Source organism: Helicoverpa zea, chromosome 31 (genome assembly GCF_022581195.2).
Source record: "Helicoverpa zea isolate HzStark_Cry1AcR chromosome 31, ilHelZeax1.1, whole genome shotgun sequence".
NCBI classification, from domain to species: domain Eukaryota; kingdom Metazoa; phylum Arthropoda; class Insecta; order Lepidoptera; family Noctuidae; genus Helicoverpa; species Helicoverpa zea.
The window spans coordinates 12,369,271-12,387,429 of record NC_061482.1 but is presented as its reverse complement, the minus strand read 5'-3'; the positions used below and the strand labels follow the sequence as shown (position 1 = coordinate 12,387,429).

Below are 18,159 nucleotides of genomic sequence, written 5' to 3'. Positions count from 1 at the left end.
AAAGTCGTAAAAAGTATGTCCCCCCCCCCCTCTATTTTTATAACTACGGGGTATAAAATTCTAAAAAAAATAGAGGTGATGCATGCTAATTAACTCTTTCAACGATTTTTGGTTTGATCAAAGTATCTCTTATAGTTTTTGAGATAGGTTGATTTAACTGTAATTTACGGAACCCTTCGTGCACGAGTCCGACTCGCACTTGGCCGGTTTTTTTAAATGTGAAATCAGATACGTTTCAATTTCTTTGGAATAGCTCGTAAGAAATTTACATGGATAAAATCAGTCGATTCTGGATTCCAAGGTATCGATTCAGAGAACTGATTCCATGCTAACTGATTGAAAGTAAACTTTTGCTGTTGTTTCAGGCTTATGCATAAAAGCTAGTTGAAACTATCGCATGAGGAACCTTTCATCGATTACTGTGCGTCTATCGTTTTTATTGGTCGTGGTTAACGATCCTTGGGTTATAGGCGTGTCTCTTTGACCTGCAGTTCCGTCGTATGCATTTTTACGTGTGGGCAGTGAATACGTAATAAGCGGAAAGGTACCGTTACCAAAGCCAAAAGGCAAATGAACTTTGGTCTCTTTCTTTTTCCTTTCATTTTCCTTTGATGAGTTTTATTGTGAAACGCGTGCCTTTATTAAGTCCAATAAGTCTGGAAGTAATATTGTCACAATTAATAACTTTGCCCTTTAATGAAGATGCCAATTAGTGAAGAAGTATTTGCAATATTGATATTATTGAGATCTCTCTGGACTGTAGCGGTTCACATTCCGTAGATGAACAATTCAAACTCTGAATTAATTAAATTATTCTGCAATCGAGCATCCAGGTGACGATATTGTTCAGGGCCACTCCACGCATTTACGAGGGAAGCTATTCAATGGTGGAAGTTTCCGGCCTGACATTGAATCCATTGGCGTCATTATAATTGATATTTATCTATGACAGTATTCACGGCCTAAACAATGACATCGAACCTGACATTATTCACCTCACAAACGTCGATTATTCAAATGGATCCCAAATAAACGTTTTTTTAGCTTTTTGTTATCGGCTTATAATCTCATAGCCTTTATTGTGATAGACATATCTATGCCTTGGTATTTGGTTCTGCTTGATCAAATGTAAAGGAATTCATTTTATTACAAATTGTTTTACTTATCTTACAAATCGGTCGTGAGATTCAAAAAGCTTATTGTTTCTTTGAAGTTGTTTTTTGGTTTTGTGAGTAAATGAGCGAATTCTTGAGAGGTTGTTTTTGCCATTTTTCATTTCGGATGTGGTTGTAGCTTAATCTCATAGTAACTAAATAATTCCGGTAACACACAGGTGTAATTGCATATAGAGAAATGCTTGTTTCTCAAACTAAACTATCCCCGGGTAAAAGTAAAACGCAGCGGAGGTAATATTAGTATTACTTACACAAATATTAAACTTTTGAGCGTAAACTCCGTGCCGTGTTTGTGAACTCAAATAAACCAGCACGTATTTTGTTATTTGATGTGATTATGCAGTACAATATAACTTATTCTCAGGACGTAGAAATTATTTATATTATTGTAGTCATATTATATTTTTGTAACACACATAATTACCTACATTTGTTTTTCACATAATTTTTAACTTTTTTAGGGTTGAGCCCCTAGTTAGATAGCCATAGTTTTTTTTAAAGTGTAATAAATGATGAAATTCATATTACGGGTAATCAAATCTTTATCGCTAAAATCATCAATTCTTATCAGTTTTCCGAACCATTCCTAGCCACAGAATATGCAAGGCTCTATGCAATTCTTTTTGAACGTGGTTAACACTACACGGACGCAGTCTACATAGGATATTTTGAGAATAAGAGTATTTTTGAAACTAGCCAATAAGAGGCAAAGGCCGATAACAGATTAGTTTGTCAATATTGTGATTGTCAACTGACCTGTTTGATTCGGTAATCGTTGAGGGGACGAAATCTAGGCGAATATTCAGTCCACTTTGCACATTTCAGTTATCTGTCTGTTTTCAATTCATTAATTGAATGTTTCGTTGCATTTGTTATTCAATGATCTGTTTTAGTATCGTGCATGTTGATGCAAACGTGTTGAATAGTGTTTGAATGAGTTTTAAAGGGACGGATTGAAGAAATAAAATCAGGCTGATTATGAAACGTCTAAGGATTTTTCATCATCACATTCTTTTCAAAAGCAATGACATTTTTCATGATAAGACCATAGTTAGCAGTTACAAAGATAATTAAGAATTTTTTTTTTACTTAAATAAAATTCTGTATTTTAATCAACCTCAAGACCCTATCTAAGTAAGCTACTGATAAGCCAATATCAGAAGTAAAGTTACCTATAAAGTACAATAAAACAGGTAATAACAATTTTAATATGGACCAAGAACTGTTATGGGCCATAATATAATAGTATATTGAGGTTATAAACGCAGTCAACCGCTTTCGGGTATTATACAATAATGGCCCAGTAAAGAATCGTTCGGGATTCATTCAATTAAGACTGTTACTTGGAAAGGAAATAAAAATGACAAAGGAAGAATTTTGGCTGGCTGAAATGCCTACTTTACTGACAAGTTCTTAATTGCAAAAAGATTGTAACTATTTATCATTGGTAAAATTATTTTTAATTTTTAATGGATGTCATCAGTTTCAAGCCAAATGGAGGACATTAAAACTTTCCGATATTAAATGTTCCAACATTTAGCCATTGAATGAAATAAATAATCTGAGCTGATGCAGTACATATCAAAAACTGCGATATTTCGATTTCAATAATCCTGCTCGTTCCATTAATTTCGCAAGGTTCATTTTCGAAGATGAAAATAATATCACCTGGATCACTTTATTTTAATTGAAATTTCCACCTTTGATAGCTATTTATGCAAGACCTAAATTCCATTATAGAAAATTCCTAATAAACTAGAGCTCACAATACACTATGAAAATTGTCTGCTTCATTTTCAAGATCATTTATTTTTGTGAGTGATCGCCTCTGATGCAAAAATTCCTTTGTATACAGTTTTTATTATAATGACGATATACAAAATTGCTGTTTAAAAAAGCTTTTTATGTGCCCAAAAATATAAATAATTGATTAAAGCCCTCAACGTAATACGTTTCGTAAGGGCTTTCTAAAGGGTGACAAAAAAATCTGCCAAATTGAAAAATACCTCTCTTTTTGTTAGATTTTTTCACGAGCGTGTATTAGAAATTAGGTACCTATCTCCAGGTTTGCCCTTAGACCGGTCAATCAAACCTGTAATGTAGTTCATTTCCCATGCATCCTCAATCATTGTATCTCGGGACATGCACTAGTGCGGATTCTCGAACCCATTGTGCTGAAACTTTGACGAGGTCACATTCAGCCAACAGCCTCTGACCCGAATTGGGTTGTAAGCTTTATCTTCATCTCAAATTGAAGCATTGGCAATTGAACTAACTCGTCAAGTTTTGACTGAACTGCATTGTTCGAGTACTAAACGGCAGATGGAGAAGGCTTCGCACAACTAATATTCTGAAGAGCTTGGGTATTTGTCAAATTGTACGGAGATAATTTATATCAAATTGGTACTCCAAGATGGAAGTACGGTAAACTATAGACGAATAATTTCAACTTTAAACATTCGTTTTGAGGTCCCCTAATAATGAAGATGAAAGTAGGTATTACGCTAATGGTTTTGTAACACTCATATCCCTGCTAATACTATTAATAAAACCTTGGAGGTAGTGCTTGTATTAACTTTAGCTTGCCTACCTCAGTCAAATTGCATCATTCTGCATTCTTAGAATCACTATGACTTGTCGTTAGCATAATACCGACTCGCGAGGACTGACGACTCGCAGCGGCCCACACACCGCTTCAAAAGTCAGCCGTTTTGGCATCTTTTCTCAGACTAAGCTAAGGTGATACCTTTACCCAAGTACTTACGTAATTTCTTAGTATTATCTTTGATATTGTTCCCTTGGGTGTTCACTTTTATTCACAGAGTATTATTTCGATAAAACTTTGTGGGAATGGTTCGAGCGTTAACAAGTCGGCTAGTTACGTGCAAACTTCATTGAATGAATTAATTTATAAAAAGTGTGATCATTCAAAAGCGCTTTTATACCTGACTTGTGACATCTTTTAAAGTGTAAACAGCAGTTAATAAAGAAAAAAACCGTAAATTGAGGGAGTCAAAAAATATACCATCCGTCTTCTATTATTACTGTAGATACGCAACTTCTATACGATATATATGAATTTGTGTGTAACTCAGTAGTAAAATGTAAGCACGAAACATGCAGCAAGCATGGCTTCTGTCACGGCTCCGGCACTGCGGGGCTCCGGCGGTCCCATGCGAGCTTATCGTCGCAGATGGTTTTCACGCTCACCACCGCAGCTTCGGCTTGCTGGCCGGCTCTGCCGGCCAGCCTCAGCCGCGGCGGCGAGCCTTAAAAACTACCTGCGCCTCTGCTCGCAGGCCGCCTCGCCCCTCTGCGCCTACGCGGATTTGAATTGCACTCTAGGGGTAGGGCAGACAAGACTACGTGGAGTCGGTTTTGCAGCGATTCGTTTTCGTCACTAACTTTGATTTTGGTAGTAATATTAATCTTTTAGTTGGATAGAATTTGGTGACCATTAATCCATTTTGGGAACCAAAAATAATATTTGTGCGAGATTTGCGATTTTTCTGATGTTATTTTATTTTTTTTGGATCATAATATTATATACTTTAGTGCCCTTTTAATAAAGTCAATTTATTTTTTTTGGAGTTGTTTATTTTATTTGGTGCCTCAGCTTAGTCTTAAAAATATTTTTGGTGATCGCCTAAATTATACCCTTATTTTTTATGTAAAATTCCGTGGAAGAGTGTGGTGCAGGGATTTATACCCACAGGCTTTGTATGTGCAGTGTCGTATGGGTAGTGTACCTAAGTGAAGCTAGGTACCTTCAGCCCAATCGCTTCAGCGAACCAAGAGTAATGCTCCTAAGTATAATCCTGCTTCCTGCAATAAAGCAAACATAAACATACTGTTTATGATGTGGCTATAAAAGATTATAACGAGTATCAGCTGCTTATAATTGGCCGTCCGTCGCAGGTAGTTTTCTCAAGGGCCTCTCCTGGGCCGTACTGATTACTTAACGGTATACGAATGCGGTTTAAGCCACCTGTTGCCTACCATTTTATTACGGAGATTCATTATTTTATAATAATGAAAACCCGAAAATCATCAATCATATTGCGCATGCCATTCCAAGTTTGCGGTCTTTGGAGAATGTCTTTGAGAAGTCCGTAGATTTTTAAAGGAATGTTGCTAAAAAATATAAAACACGTAAGGACGAGTATGGACAGTACCAGCACCGAATCAGTTTTTACCTTATGAAATACGATAAACATGGTGAACCCTTTTTTTTTTTTCATTTGTTTTCGCTGGGTAAAAAAATGCTATTACGCATGCCCTTCCCGTCGGGGGACGGGAGAGGGGTATGTGGGGCTCCCCGGTACAGACGTTCCCGGTATACCCACTAAAAAGGCCCAGCGGCACTCCGTCTAATCTACGGCGTCCAGTCCCCCACCGGCGATTGCCCACCTTACGGCAGGCCCCTCATGCCTCCCCCCAGTGGGGAGGGGTCCCTATGATAGCCGGAGCACAAGGGGCGATCCTTGTAATGCAGGCGGTGGCACCCCCGCGTCTGCCGCCCGCTGATCACCCCCCGGGGCGGATGGGGACTGGCGTTGTGGTCGCCGTCTTCTACCCCTTCTTCGTCTGCGGTGCGGCGCCGCGAGAGGGTCGTTCGTCTGTGATATGACATCCTCACAGAAGGAGGCTACCGCGTCCCATGCCTCCTCACTTCCCAGCATGGCACCAATCACGCTGGGTAGCGAGAGGTCATCCCCGACCACTGCCACCAGGATGCGGCGGGGTTCAGCCCACGATGGGCGTGTGCTCTGCCGTGTCCACCTCGGCTTCGCAATGGTGGCACTTTGGAGTCTCCTCCCTCCCAATCCGGTGCAGGTACGATCCGAAGCAGCCATGCCCGGACAGCACCTGCACCAGATGCATCAAGAGGCAGCCATGCCGCCGATCGAGCCATCCATTCAGGACAAGCCCGATGGCGTCCAGCGTCCGGCGACCGAACGTTGCCGAGGCAAGGTCCTCGGCCCAGTGCCGAGTTATTGCCTCCCTCGCCTCCTCACGCACTTCTTCCCGTTCTATCGGATCCGGGCGCCGATCTAGCGCTCTCTGCGCCGCAAACATGGTGAACCTCTATTACATTTGTTGAATAAAAAGCTTTCCAATGTCCAAAAATAAAAAAAAAAGATGTGTGGCACTCGGGGACTGCCGCGGTAAAGCTATTGCATAGCACTTTGTATTAACTTATGCAATTATAATTATTTATTTATTTTATTTTTGCAGTATTTCTTTTTCTTTGATATTTATTCAAGTTACACTTTTTGAGCGTGGTGACCGATAAACAAAAAAAAAAGTATTTCTTTTTCTTTGATATTTATTCAAGTTACACTTTTCGAGAGCGGTGACCGATAAACAAAAAAAAAATACGTGTGGCACTCGGGGACTGCTGCGGTAAAGCTATTGCATATTCTGTATCAACTTATGCAATTATAATTATTAATTACTAGCCGTTCCCCGCGATATTACCCGCGCCCGGTGTATTTTTTGCCGCTCTGGTACATGGTGAGCAGTAGCGTCTACCTACACTTGGTATTGGTATACTCATATAAGTTATACTACCCTGGTACATGGTGAGCAGTTGCATCGAAATTTCTTTATTGGTATACTTTACTAAGTTGAATTATGCTGTCCTAGTACTTTACTTTTGTGGTTCTGCCTCCGTGCCCGTCGGAGTGGGGAGCGTGAGGTTTTTTCGTTACGGAATTTCTGGATTTGGTCCCCGCGCTCAAGGCCTGCGATAGAAGCTATGCAATAGCTTAAAAAAAAGCAACGCCGCCGCCAACCCGCCGATGTTGCTCATACAACTGGCACACTTCGTGAAGATACGCCCCGAACTGTTTGTCAGCGGCTCCAAGCATAGGAGTACTCTGGATAGAATGTTCAGTAGGTTGCAGGTAAGCTCTTTAGTTGTTATGAGCGCCTAGTACATTTTTGTGGGCGGATCCAATCATAGAACGCTAGTTAGAATGTTTAGCAGGTTACAGGTAAGCTCTTACTTGTTATGGTCGCCTAGTACTTTGTGTAGAACATTTTGATGAAAATGGAGTCGGAGTGGGGAGCGTGAGGTTTTTTCGTTACGGAATTTCTGGATTTGGTCCCCGCGCTCAAGGCCTGCGATAGAAGCTATGCAATAGCTTATTAATCTAGAAGAAGCTTAAACAGGTCTTACCTATAATCAAAAATCTTTTGCTAAACATGTAAGTTGACACCGATTGACAAAAGTGCAAGCGAAAAGTACTTAGTAACAATAAACACACGAAAGGTGCGTGTCGCGTGCTCTTTCATACTCAACGCATTCAAGAGAACATTAAAGCATCAAGTTAATCGCGAACCTTTTGCATTCCCAAGTTTTCGCGAATAAATTCCCGTAAGATTACCCGACAGCACTCGGAGACTTAGCGACAAACAGAAAGGGGCCGAATTAATTTAATTTATTTCGGGGTAGCCACTGTGTCAGGCTTTTTTCTCCCACCCCAGATTACCACTAACCCGATTACTTAGCACTCCTGACTCATGAAAACGTATATAATTACGGTCAGCTCATCTTTCATTAGTATACATAGATCTTCGTTCACTAGACTTGTAATGGTGCTTGGGCACTTAGCTGACGGCGGATAATTGGCTTTTATACCTTATTACATAATACTATACCAAACGGCTATGTGTACCAAATTAGCATATTCTTAAATTATAGCAAACGATGCAAATATTGTTTTATGAAACATCACTTGAAGCTATCCTTTAGGTGATATTTTTATTTATCTTACTTATTTTTGCTTCGTTCGCCAATGTTAAGAAATTAGAGGTAAATCACCTTTGAGCTTGATAACTAAATTGACATCAATGTTTGAACATAAATTAACATCTTCCTAAATAGAAAAAAAAACAATATTACAATTTTATAACCATTTTATTGGGCTTCCGACTTTTTCGTGTCGCACTTACAATGCGCAGGAGCGTTTGCGCGACCGCTTTTTACACTCTCTTCAATGAAAAATGCCGAGACTGGAATATGTGGTTACATTAAATCCGATACAACAGCATGCTTAGTCATCAGAGGCAAGTCCACATACTTATTAGGTAGGAGTGCACTCTTCTCAGGATTCGGAATCCGACCGCCCTCGCGCGCCGGACCGGTTTCCCCGGTGCACGTGTCCTGAGCACTGGTATTAAGCGACGGGCTGCGGGCGAACTCAGTCGGTTCGTTGGAACGCTGCGAGCTAGTCAGGCGAACGTGAACGTCTCTAATAGAGGGCGATGGCCCAATGTAATTACTGTAGGAAGCCGCCGCCGACGGCCGCAGCTCAATGGCTGTAGCTTGCGCCCGCGTCTCCTCGCCGCGTTACAACGACCTTGCTCACAAACCTCCAGGGCCCGCTCCAGGCTACCCCTCAGCACTGGCCGTAACGGGATTATTTAATGACAGCTCGGAAAGTAAGATGAAACCGATAAGAATTTAATGTAAGTTGTAAGCGTGGCTGCGCCGGTTTCTAAATTAATGAAGGGGAAATAATTTTATGATCAATTTCTCTTTAGAATTCTGTGAAGGATTTATGTTTCAGTCGTTCAGCATTCTAATAAATATGAGAACCGCGACTGTAAAATGTTATTCGTTGTCTAAAGGTGAGTCAATTGATGTCGCGTCATGGTTGACGAGTAAATCTAATAGCTATCTTTGCGGAGGCGAGTGTATCAGCTCGGTAGATGAAGCCGTGTGAGCTCAAATAATACTTTCATTGAATCGTGACTCGGAGCGTTGAAGACCGGCCAACCGGCTCGTTGAGGTCAATCATTGTTGACCGCAATTGATAATTCACTCGCTTTTCATAGAATGCTTTCAATTTCCTTTGATTTATTGCATAAATCTCAGATAAGGGTCTAAACAACTGGGTATACAAAATAAATAGTATGGTTCTAGTTCCATTCATAAATAAGTACCTCCCAATATTTATGATACTAAGCGTTCGGGACCTTGAGCTTGAAATAAAAATGTACATCTAGAACTGGTATTATAATAGGAGAGAATAAAGAAGTGTCAACAGGTTTCTTCACCTAATCGTAAAAACTTTTATGTTGTACATATTTATTTGATATTATATCTAATTGCTGCATATAGTTACCACTACAATCTGAAAATTCTTCAAATGAGCATGCTTGTGACAAAACGATAAAATACTTTATTATGTCCAGAAAAGATATACTTAGTACTAGGATGCTATTCTCATAAGCAACTTCTATTCAAATTATAAGGCCTATTCTTTCGTGTATCGTGCATCTAGCTCTGACTACAAACTAAAAGTTTAGACAACAACAAAGAACATAAGAATGGTCAGTACTCACCACAACTACGTAACTACAACTGGTCTAGGATCAAAATTCTAAGAACTTTTGAACACTTTCTTGGACAAAACAAGTTTGAACCAAGGTCATCTTTTGTACATCTACTCTACTTTTGTGTAACTGGAATATATTGTGAATGTTTATTCTGTAAGCAAAACGTAGCTCAAGAAAAACTGTTTTATATTTTAAGTCTGAAATCAGCATAGCTTCTGAGCAAGCTCGATGATTAACGCTCATTTCTTCTTTAATGGGGAACAGTGGGACAATTATTAAGGCTGTCAATAATTTAAAACGCGTCTTAGCATTAATTGAATTCATTGCATTTACACATCATAAAAAATCTGTTTACATAAAAAATACCCATACTAAGAACACACATTGAGAATAGGACCGAAGCTACTGGAAAAAATTGTCGAGAGAAGAGTTCAAACAAATCGAGCTATGAGTACTTTCAGTCAGGAGTAGTCCTATTTGCATCAAGCCCTTGAGCCAACTGTCTGATGAGAGCCCCTCTAAGTGGTGGTTGAAGCTTCTCTAATAACTGCCCTCTCTGGATACAATCGGCAGAAAGATTGCTAAATGGTCTGGTCATCCCATACATCGAAAACTTTATTAACCCTGACCCACTTACGATTAGAACCGTAACGCAAGTGTAGGGAAACTTAAGAGCATTAATTGTAAGAATTTAGGTCTTTAATTATTGATTTAAAATTAATAAATATTATATCATGCTTATTTTGAGAGAAGTAATAAATATAAAATTTGATACATACGATTTCTTTGTTAGAATTTATTTGACCATAGATCTTCAGGCGTTTCCTCACAAGTTGAACAGATATTCAATGGACCCCCAAAAAGGCATTTGGATCAAGAGCTTGAGAAAGATATAGACATCGAAAAGCTTTATGTGAACTGACCAGTGGTTTGTGTCCTATTGACTATACCCCTTTGATAATTTGTTTATTACACTGTTCTAATCCTTCTTCTCATATGATGCGACCGCGGTGCACGTGTGGATGCATGTGAGAGAATCCTCGAATCTGTTTTTATTCCCACCGCAGCCGCTGTATGCGAAACTTTTGCATAACCGAGTAGATACGTCAAAGTACCACCTGTTGATAAATATTGTGTACATATTAATTGCAGTGCACGCGGTTTCGTTTGTATATTGCCGCATGAAATATATTTTACGATTTATTCTCATATTATTAAAAAATTAAATAAAAATCTGTGAAAACGCTTTGGATCTCTGCGACCACAGTGCAGCTATTAGACTAGATTGGTTAAAGGTTTTTTTAAACCTTATATTTTCTCGGAAAGATTCTAAGAATGTTTTGGACACTTTATGATGATATAGATTATGGAAAAAGAATAAATCAAATGTACCAGATTAAGAAGAAACAGACATATTTAATATTTAGTGAACTAGCTTCCGAAGGTGATTTCATCCGCGGCCCGAGATAACTGCGTCCCGTAGCCGTATGGTGACAAAAATCCTATGTCCTTCTCCTGGGTCTAAGCTTCCCTCTAACTTTCAGCTTAATTGATTCAGAGTTTAAACTCAAGAATGGTAGCGTAACTATAGGCTTTCTTTCACATAGATTAGGAAGTTTTATCTCAAATCCATAATAGAGACTAGAGCAATATTGGCTTGCACTTACGATGGGTGATAACTGTTGCATGACCCAAAATCTGGCTGAAGGCGACAATGTACATCAATTGACAGATTCTTTTGTTCTTCCCCAGTCAGTATAAGATACCCGTCTGAAACATATATAAACAGCGCTTAAAACATGTAACAACAAATGTTAAGGATATCGAAGAAGTGAGCGGAGTGAACTACTAAACTGGCTTAAACCTATGGGTTTCCATGATGGGTAATCCAGGCTTTAGTAACGCTTCGAAATAATCAAGTAGATGATGTAGGGTAGTAAAACCTTTGTCTCGTTATGGAGAAGCTTTTGCATTTTCATGTTCAAAAAATAATGTAGCATACTTTATATCTAGATCATTTACTCACCTCTGCACCTATCAACACACGCTCTAAGAGTAGGAAAACTATTGAAATTTAAGTCGCACATGCCATCACTGAAAGTTCTGCAGCCTTGCATTTTCAAGTCGTAATAAAAACTGTGTGAATAAAATAGATATATAAATTATAGCTTGAATTTTAATGCTTTACATTGCATTGGCCACTTCAATATCAGCCTATCTAGGTATCCGGCAGCTGAGCATAGGTCTCTAATTGGGCAACAAATGTTATCAATACATAGTATAAAACAAATGTCCCTTTATCCCCGTGTCCCTTTGTACGCTTAAATCTTCAGAACTATGCAACCGCATAATTTAAAAAGCGAACAATACTTCTCTTAAGGAATGGAGGCCCACAAGATATGTCACGTATGGTACTCACAAAAGTTTTACTTAAAAAGGATTTAAATAAAAAGCATGCCATCTTGTTAACTGCGGGTTGCAATAACCGATCTATCCTTTGTTTAATCATACATTAAACCTGCTAACGGAACTGTGTTCAAGAAATCGCGCAAAGGATCTAAAACTACAAGTAAGTGCGTACCTGTGCGAGGTGGAATTACTACAGACATAAGAGTTAGGCTGCAGTTTGCAGAGTACATGCCAATCATTTATGGGTAATCCATCTAAAATAATAATAAAAAAAACATTGAAGAACTTGACTGAGTAAGGGTAATAAAGTGGTAAAAAATAATAATCAAGATATTTTGTGTTATCATGCTTATTGCATCTTACGATCAACCATGGCTGGGGTTTACTGATACAGAATTAAAACTATTAGGTAAAAGATAAAATAAACATTTATTTTGTAGAGAAATTTGTAATTAACAATGTTATATCGAATAAGCATTAAAAAAATATGCAACAAAAAGTATTGTTTTTAATGACTAAAACGCAAACTTACGCTTTTTGTTCTCGTGTTTAGCAGACAGCGTAGGCAACTCAAAAACACACAAAGGAATTAACAAAATATGAAATTTTAAAAACATACTAAAGTTACCGCTATGCCCTCAGTAAATAGTAAAAATGTAAGTTCATCAGTTTCATGATTGATATTACCATATCGATCGTAATAGCAAAGCGTGAAATTTTAATAACACAGTCGTAAAACATTTCCATGATAACATAATTTTGTGTGTTTTTTTTTTATTTGGTTTACCAAAACTGACCTAAATGCTACCTCAACTACATTATCTGGCGAGAAATACTCCAATTACTTCTGACCACGACTCGCTGCCAGAGCGTCCAAATCTCTGATAGCCTTTTCCATCACCTTCTTTTTGAATTCGGGAGTAATAGCTTTTTCAACACTTTGCAAAATCCATTGGACCATCCACTTCTGTCTTATCCGATTTTCAACCATGTGCCTTCTTACGTGATAGTCCATTCGGCCTCGGACACTTTTATACACAGTCATCATTCGCTCTCTGTAAATAGCTTCTAACTGAATAGCGATATTTTCTTTCTTCGCATCTATCAAGTCCTTCTGTCCTTGTGCTCTCCATATTGCGGTTTCACATTTTTTAATTTCATTACTATGTCCATTCAGCTCATCGCTCCTACCTTTTTCTAATGCGTTTGCTATTGCATCAACTTCTTTATCTAGAGCAGAGCCAATTTGTTTCCCGAACCTCGTGATGATCAAATATAGTGTGAGGGCTATTGAGAGTCCCAAATAGTATTCATGTTCCATTACATAGATTTCCTTGCTCACTAAATAATTTCCGAGACCCAACATAAATAAGTAGGGACCAGAAACTCCAGTCATTGGTTTAAAGAAACGAAACCATTCGTCAGGAATGAAACCCAGGCGAACTTTTCCAGGCTCTAAAGCTCTTTTTAAACCTGTTCCGTCTCCACCTCCATCACCACCTCTGCCGGGTAAACGGGCTTTTGGGGAGCACACAGGTCCCTTCTTGAGACTCTTGAGAACGGCCTTCTTTTTCTTCCCTGCCGAACCAGGGCATACCTTACGGGGTTTGGCCGGACATTTTTCTGTATGCTTTTTGGTATTTTTGGTATGATCCAACGCAATTGGGATAAGCATTCTGTGCTGAGGAACCAAAAATGATACAATTTTACGAGCAAGCATTGTAAAAATATTATTTGACTACACAAGTAGATGTTGACAAGTGTAATGACTTGATGTTTGTTTGAGGTAAAGAAAAATAAAAAGTTAACGTTGAGTGTTGAAACCTCCTTTTGAAATGTTCCATACAATTATATACAACCTTATAATACTTGTAAATAAAAGGAGTTATACTTGTAAGTATATAATCAAGGACGGGCTTATTCCCCGGCGAAAATTAATAGAAACCGAAATTAATGGCCATGGAGAAAATTACTGATCTATTTTTACTCGATAACTACAGGGTGTATCATTCATATTCATCATTCATGGAAATAGTCCTTAGGCCTTTCATGTCAAAAGGTTTACCTTACTGTTGGCTTTTATTGGGATCGACTGCCTAACTGACCACCTCGATCAAGCTGCATGGCCGTTATCCCTTAAATTCAAACTTATTAATTCGGAATAATAAATGCGAATATGGGTACATGTTGATCTTATATTATTTAACAAAAGGAGCACTGAGCACTTACATTTTCTAAGTTTTTGTCTTCATTTACAGACCATCTAGATTTCTATTGCAACTGCAGTTTTTATGTCCAACCGTTGTAAAAAATAAACAGAGAACGCAGTAAAAATAAAAATTTAATTCTTTGCCTCATTTGTCTCTTAAGAGAGCTTTATTTTAAAAAGAAGTAGGTACACCGTACATCTACCTTATTTCTTGGAAACATTAAGAAAAAATAATTAATAATGAAAAGCCCGAGCAAATTGCAGACAGAACTCATAGTTAAGCTGAAAAGAAATCTCATGGTATTCAAAGGGTACTTGATACAAATACAAGACAATTAAAAACTGTATAGTAAATACTTTTTGCGATGGCTTCCAGTGAGCCAACATCGATAAGATGCTCAATTTTGCACATACATCGGAACTGGAATCATCACATTAATATCATAGATCTGCACTAAACAAATGGGTAAAGCATAAAACACATAGCCTTGTATAAAGCGTCCGCTTTACAGTTTATACGCATATCGACTGCGGTTGAGTTACTGATGTGGGCTACATTTTAAAATACGGGAATAACGTTGAAATTGCACTGAATTACTGCGCCGCTTACTGATTTAAATCCAGTTCATTTTGTTGCAAAAAATATTTCCGCGGAGGACCTGAATTGCGATATGCGATCTCGTAAGTGGAGTCGTGTAACCTTGCCATTCAAGTTTGCAAGTATAAGCGATCATTTATAGCTGGCAGCGTAAATCCGCCACGCCTCGCCATATCGACTATCCGAAGCTTATACACTACGTGACGCTATTTTATATCTAAGGGAAAATATAAAACTCAATCGCCTTAGATTTCCACTTATCACTTAACTAAGCAATTTGGCCTGTCAGCGATCGTGTCAGCCCGGAGCGCGAATCATTTATTTTAATGCGAGAGTAGTGTTTTTACCACTTCATTTCTTGATTCAAGCTAATAAACATAGCGGGAAGCAGGAATGCTTAAAAGCTTTAAATGTCTTTGTTTGCATTAACGCCACGTATTTACCAGGAAACTGAAGGAATGCGAAACCTTACACCTTGTGCAGGTGTAAATCAGTAATTTATTAAAGGAAATAATGGTTTTAGCGATTGTGTGGCAACATAAACGATTGTTATGGGCTCATGGACCATTGTGTAGCTTATACTTATAAGTCGATCGGTTGATTGAACCTGGGGATTTATTTTACAAATAATGTTGAAACTTTGTGTGGTACGAAACGTTCAGGGGTGATGAGTCATTACACAACTTGGGACCATATTTTTTATAACCTATTTAAATTAACAACTGTAAGTAAATGGGGGCAGTTTGCAATTCAACAGCGCGTTCGTTCTAGCAAAAGGTACAAACACAGTGTATAGAACTTAGGAATGGAATCGTTTTTCCAACTTTTACGCCGAACAACTTTTCAACATTTTCCTCACGACGAAGTATTTTCAAAATTCTTTCTCCAATATCAAATGGCATCGCAGACCACACAATTCGACACGAGTTTTACTTGATTTACAATAGATTTATTTGCGTAGTCTGCGCATACGCCTGTGACAATAAGTTCGCTCTGAGAGGAGTAAACATGACCTTATCTTGAAGACGAATTGGCAACTCTTGGATAGTAAAATGGGTTTCTGTATTTGAAGACTTTAGTCGTACAGGAAATGTATCAAACATTTTTCACACGCAATCTTCAGTATGAGGTGAATGCTTGATTATGCCTTAATAGCAATAACTTTATAGAAGAAGCTGCTGATCACCTCGCTATCGGTGGACTGGGTTTCTTCTTGATACTCAGCGTCGCTTTTGGTGGTATCTGTAATGAACGACGAACGTAAGGTATATCTAACTTTAACATGTACCTACATTAAAATTTGGCCTGCTAAATACCTGTACCTTACTGGTTTCGCAAACGCCAGAGAACAATTTTGGTTAAAAAAATATTTTCTTTTGTATGCATTTAATCAATCTTTTAGATCCACTTTCCATACGTGTCTTATTAACGCACACAAAGCTTCATTTCGTGCCAGCATTCTTCGGGAATTAGTAGGATTAAAACCTTGTTAGAACAATTTCCTTCGTCTATACCAAGGCTGTTCCCTTTTTCTGGGACAAAATACCTACTTCTTAAATTAATGTTTTCTTTATGTGTAATTTTGCTTCGAACAAGAATGAAACAAGTGTTTACTTCAGATTTTGTTGGCAAAGTTCTATTTTGAAAGTGAAATTAGTTGTCTTAGTTCAATAAGCCCATTACGTAGGTTAGGGAACGATGGAAGTTATAAGTGCTATAATAGCGCTCTCACACTGGGTTTTCGGCTCGGTTCGTAGGGCCTTGTTTTGGCACACAATTGATAACTACAAAAATGACGTTAAAGTACACTCGACAGATTTTTGCCTTTTGGAATGTATCTGGGCCGAAAAATCGAACAGACAAACTGATAGTGTGAACGCACAGTAACATAGGAATAAGCTTTGTGTAACAATTTTCAAAGTGTTAAACGCTAAATATCACATTTGAAAATGAAATTGTAAAAAAAAAACTCGTTTTGAATAAAAAAAAAGAATCGTGAGGCCACACGTTATGTGTGACGGTCACACTGCGGTCTTTTAAATAAAAAATATTGTTAGAAATAAAAATGTTCTGGACATATTGCGGCGAACACTGTGAAAATCAAAAACGTAGGTACCTTTTTGTATTTCTAGAGAGATACGTCGTATAAGTCTTTATTGTTTATAATTATAAAAGGCTTATTTGTAAGCAATGTAGGTTTATAGGATGCAGTTGAAACATCTTCCTGCATCCATAAATTATTAATAGCATCTATAAAATATAAATAGTTAATTGTAAAATATAAAGTCGTGATTTACAGACTTGCCTACGCGGGTTAGTATCGTAAACTCGATGTCTTAAAACTTAACGGTATCGTCAAGAAGTTTCTAACATTTGTAAAGACTTTGCCAATGTAGGCGTAGAAAAAAACCGGCCAAGTGCGAGTCGGAATCGCCCACGTACCTACTATTATTTAGAAAATATGGTACTTTAGGACCTTTTATGGAATGTATGGAGGGTTTCCAAACATTATTTGGCACTTCATTCAGATAGCTTACATTACTTCGTAAAGTAAATTCTCACCATTATTATATAACCAATATTATATAACCATTACTCATAAGTATACAATATTTAACAATAATCCTTGCAAATAGATTATATCTATAAAGATTAATCATGAAAAATGCTTTTAAATTTTCTTTAAATTGCTGTAGTTTTTCCCGAAAAATCTACGACGACGAAGCTGCTATTTCAATCGATAGGGTTTTCCATAATAGAAACAAAACACAGTCGTTAAACTCACAAAGTATGCATAAAGACCAGCAGTCATCAAAGTTTCAAGAACACTATATTGGAGCTGCGAGTGCATAAAAGGTGGGGTCTAACTCACTCACGTGACGTATCGCGATGTTCGAAGACGCGACGCGACGACTCGGCAGGCGCTTAACACGTGCGCTTACATAACACGAAGAAAAGACGCGTTTATTCTTGGCATTGAAAAAATGAACGCTTTATCGTATGACCGATATAAAGAACGTATTCAAGTATTTGCTTAGAAACCGTGTAATGTTTTAGCTTTCTGTAGATTGTATTTAGAATACCAGTTTCGGTTGTAACCTCTTGCCGTTCATGGAAAATGTTTACTGAGAAAATTATAGATGCAATTTCCAAGAAGTAAATAAACGAGCAATAACGATAGTTGCAGAGACAAATCTTGCAGTCACTGGTACACGTGAAGATTGAAGGAAACAGAGTGCTGATTCCGAGTTTTGACAGCATTCGCAACTCGATACGTAATTATAAGTCTATTGAAATAAAGAGTCGTATGCTACGGCACATGATTTAGGTATTACTTCTTCTTTTATTTTGCCGGTTAATAATGATTACACTCGCAAAAGTGAGCTCAAGTGTAATACGACCAAGTACTGATGACAGTC

The 18,159-nt window shown here is 38.0% G+C and overlaps 3 protein-coding genes across 4 annotated transcripts in view; 1 reads left to right on the top strand and 2 right to left on the bottom strand.

The window, feature by feature from the left end:
* LOC124645311 (carboxyl-terminal PDZ ligand of neuronal nitric oxide synthase protein) overlaps window positions 1-18,159 on the top strand; it is a 170,197-nt gene that overhangs the window by 8,114 nt on the left and 143,924 nt on the right. The gene's annotated exons all lie outside the window — the stretch shown is intronic.
* LOC124645312 (kunitz-type serine protease inhibitor A-like) lies at window positions 10,504-12,755 on the bottom strand. The gene is made up of 5 exons (XM_047185114.1): window positions 12,466-12,755; window positions 12,106-12,187; window positions 11,551-11,660; window positions 11,192-11,294; window positions 10,504-10,642 (listed from the first exon to the last, which is right to left on the bottom strand). The coding sequence occupies exons 1-5, from the start codon at window positions 12,548-12,550 to the stop codon at window positions 10,504-10,506; spliced, it is 519 nt and encodes a 172-aa protein (XP_047041070.1). The 5' UTR covers window positions 12,551-12,755.
* LOC124645298 (ATP synthase subunit b, mitochondrial-like) lies at window positions 12,775-13,608 on the bottom strand. The gene has a single exon (XM_047185099.1). The coding sequence runs from the start codon at window positions 13,606-13,608 to the stop codon at window positions 12,775-12,777; it is 834 nt and encodes a 277-aa protein (XP_047041055.1).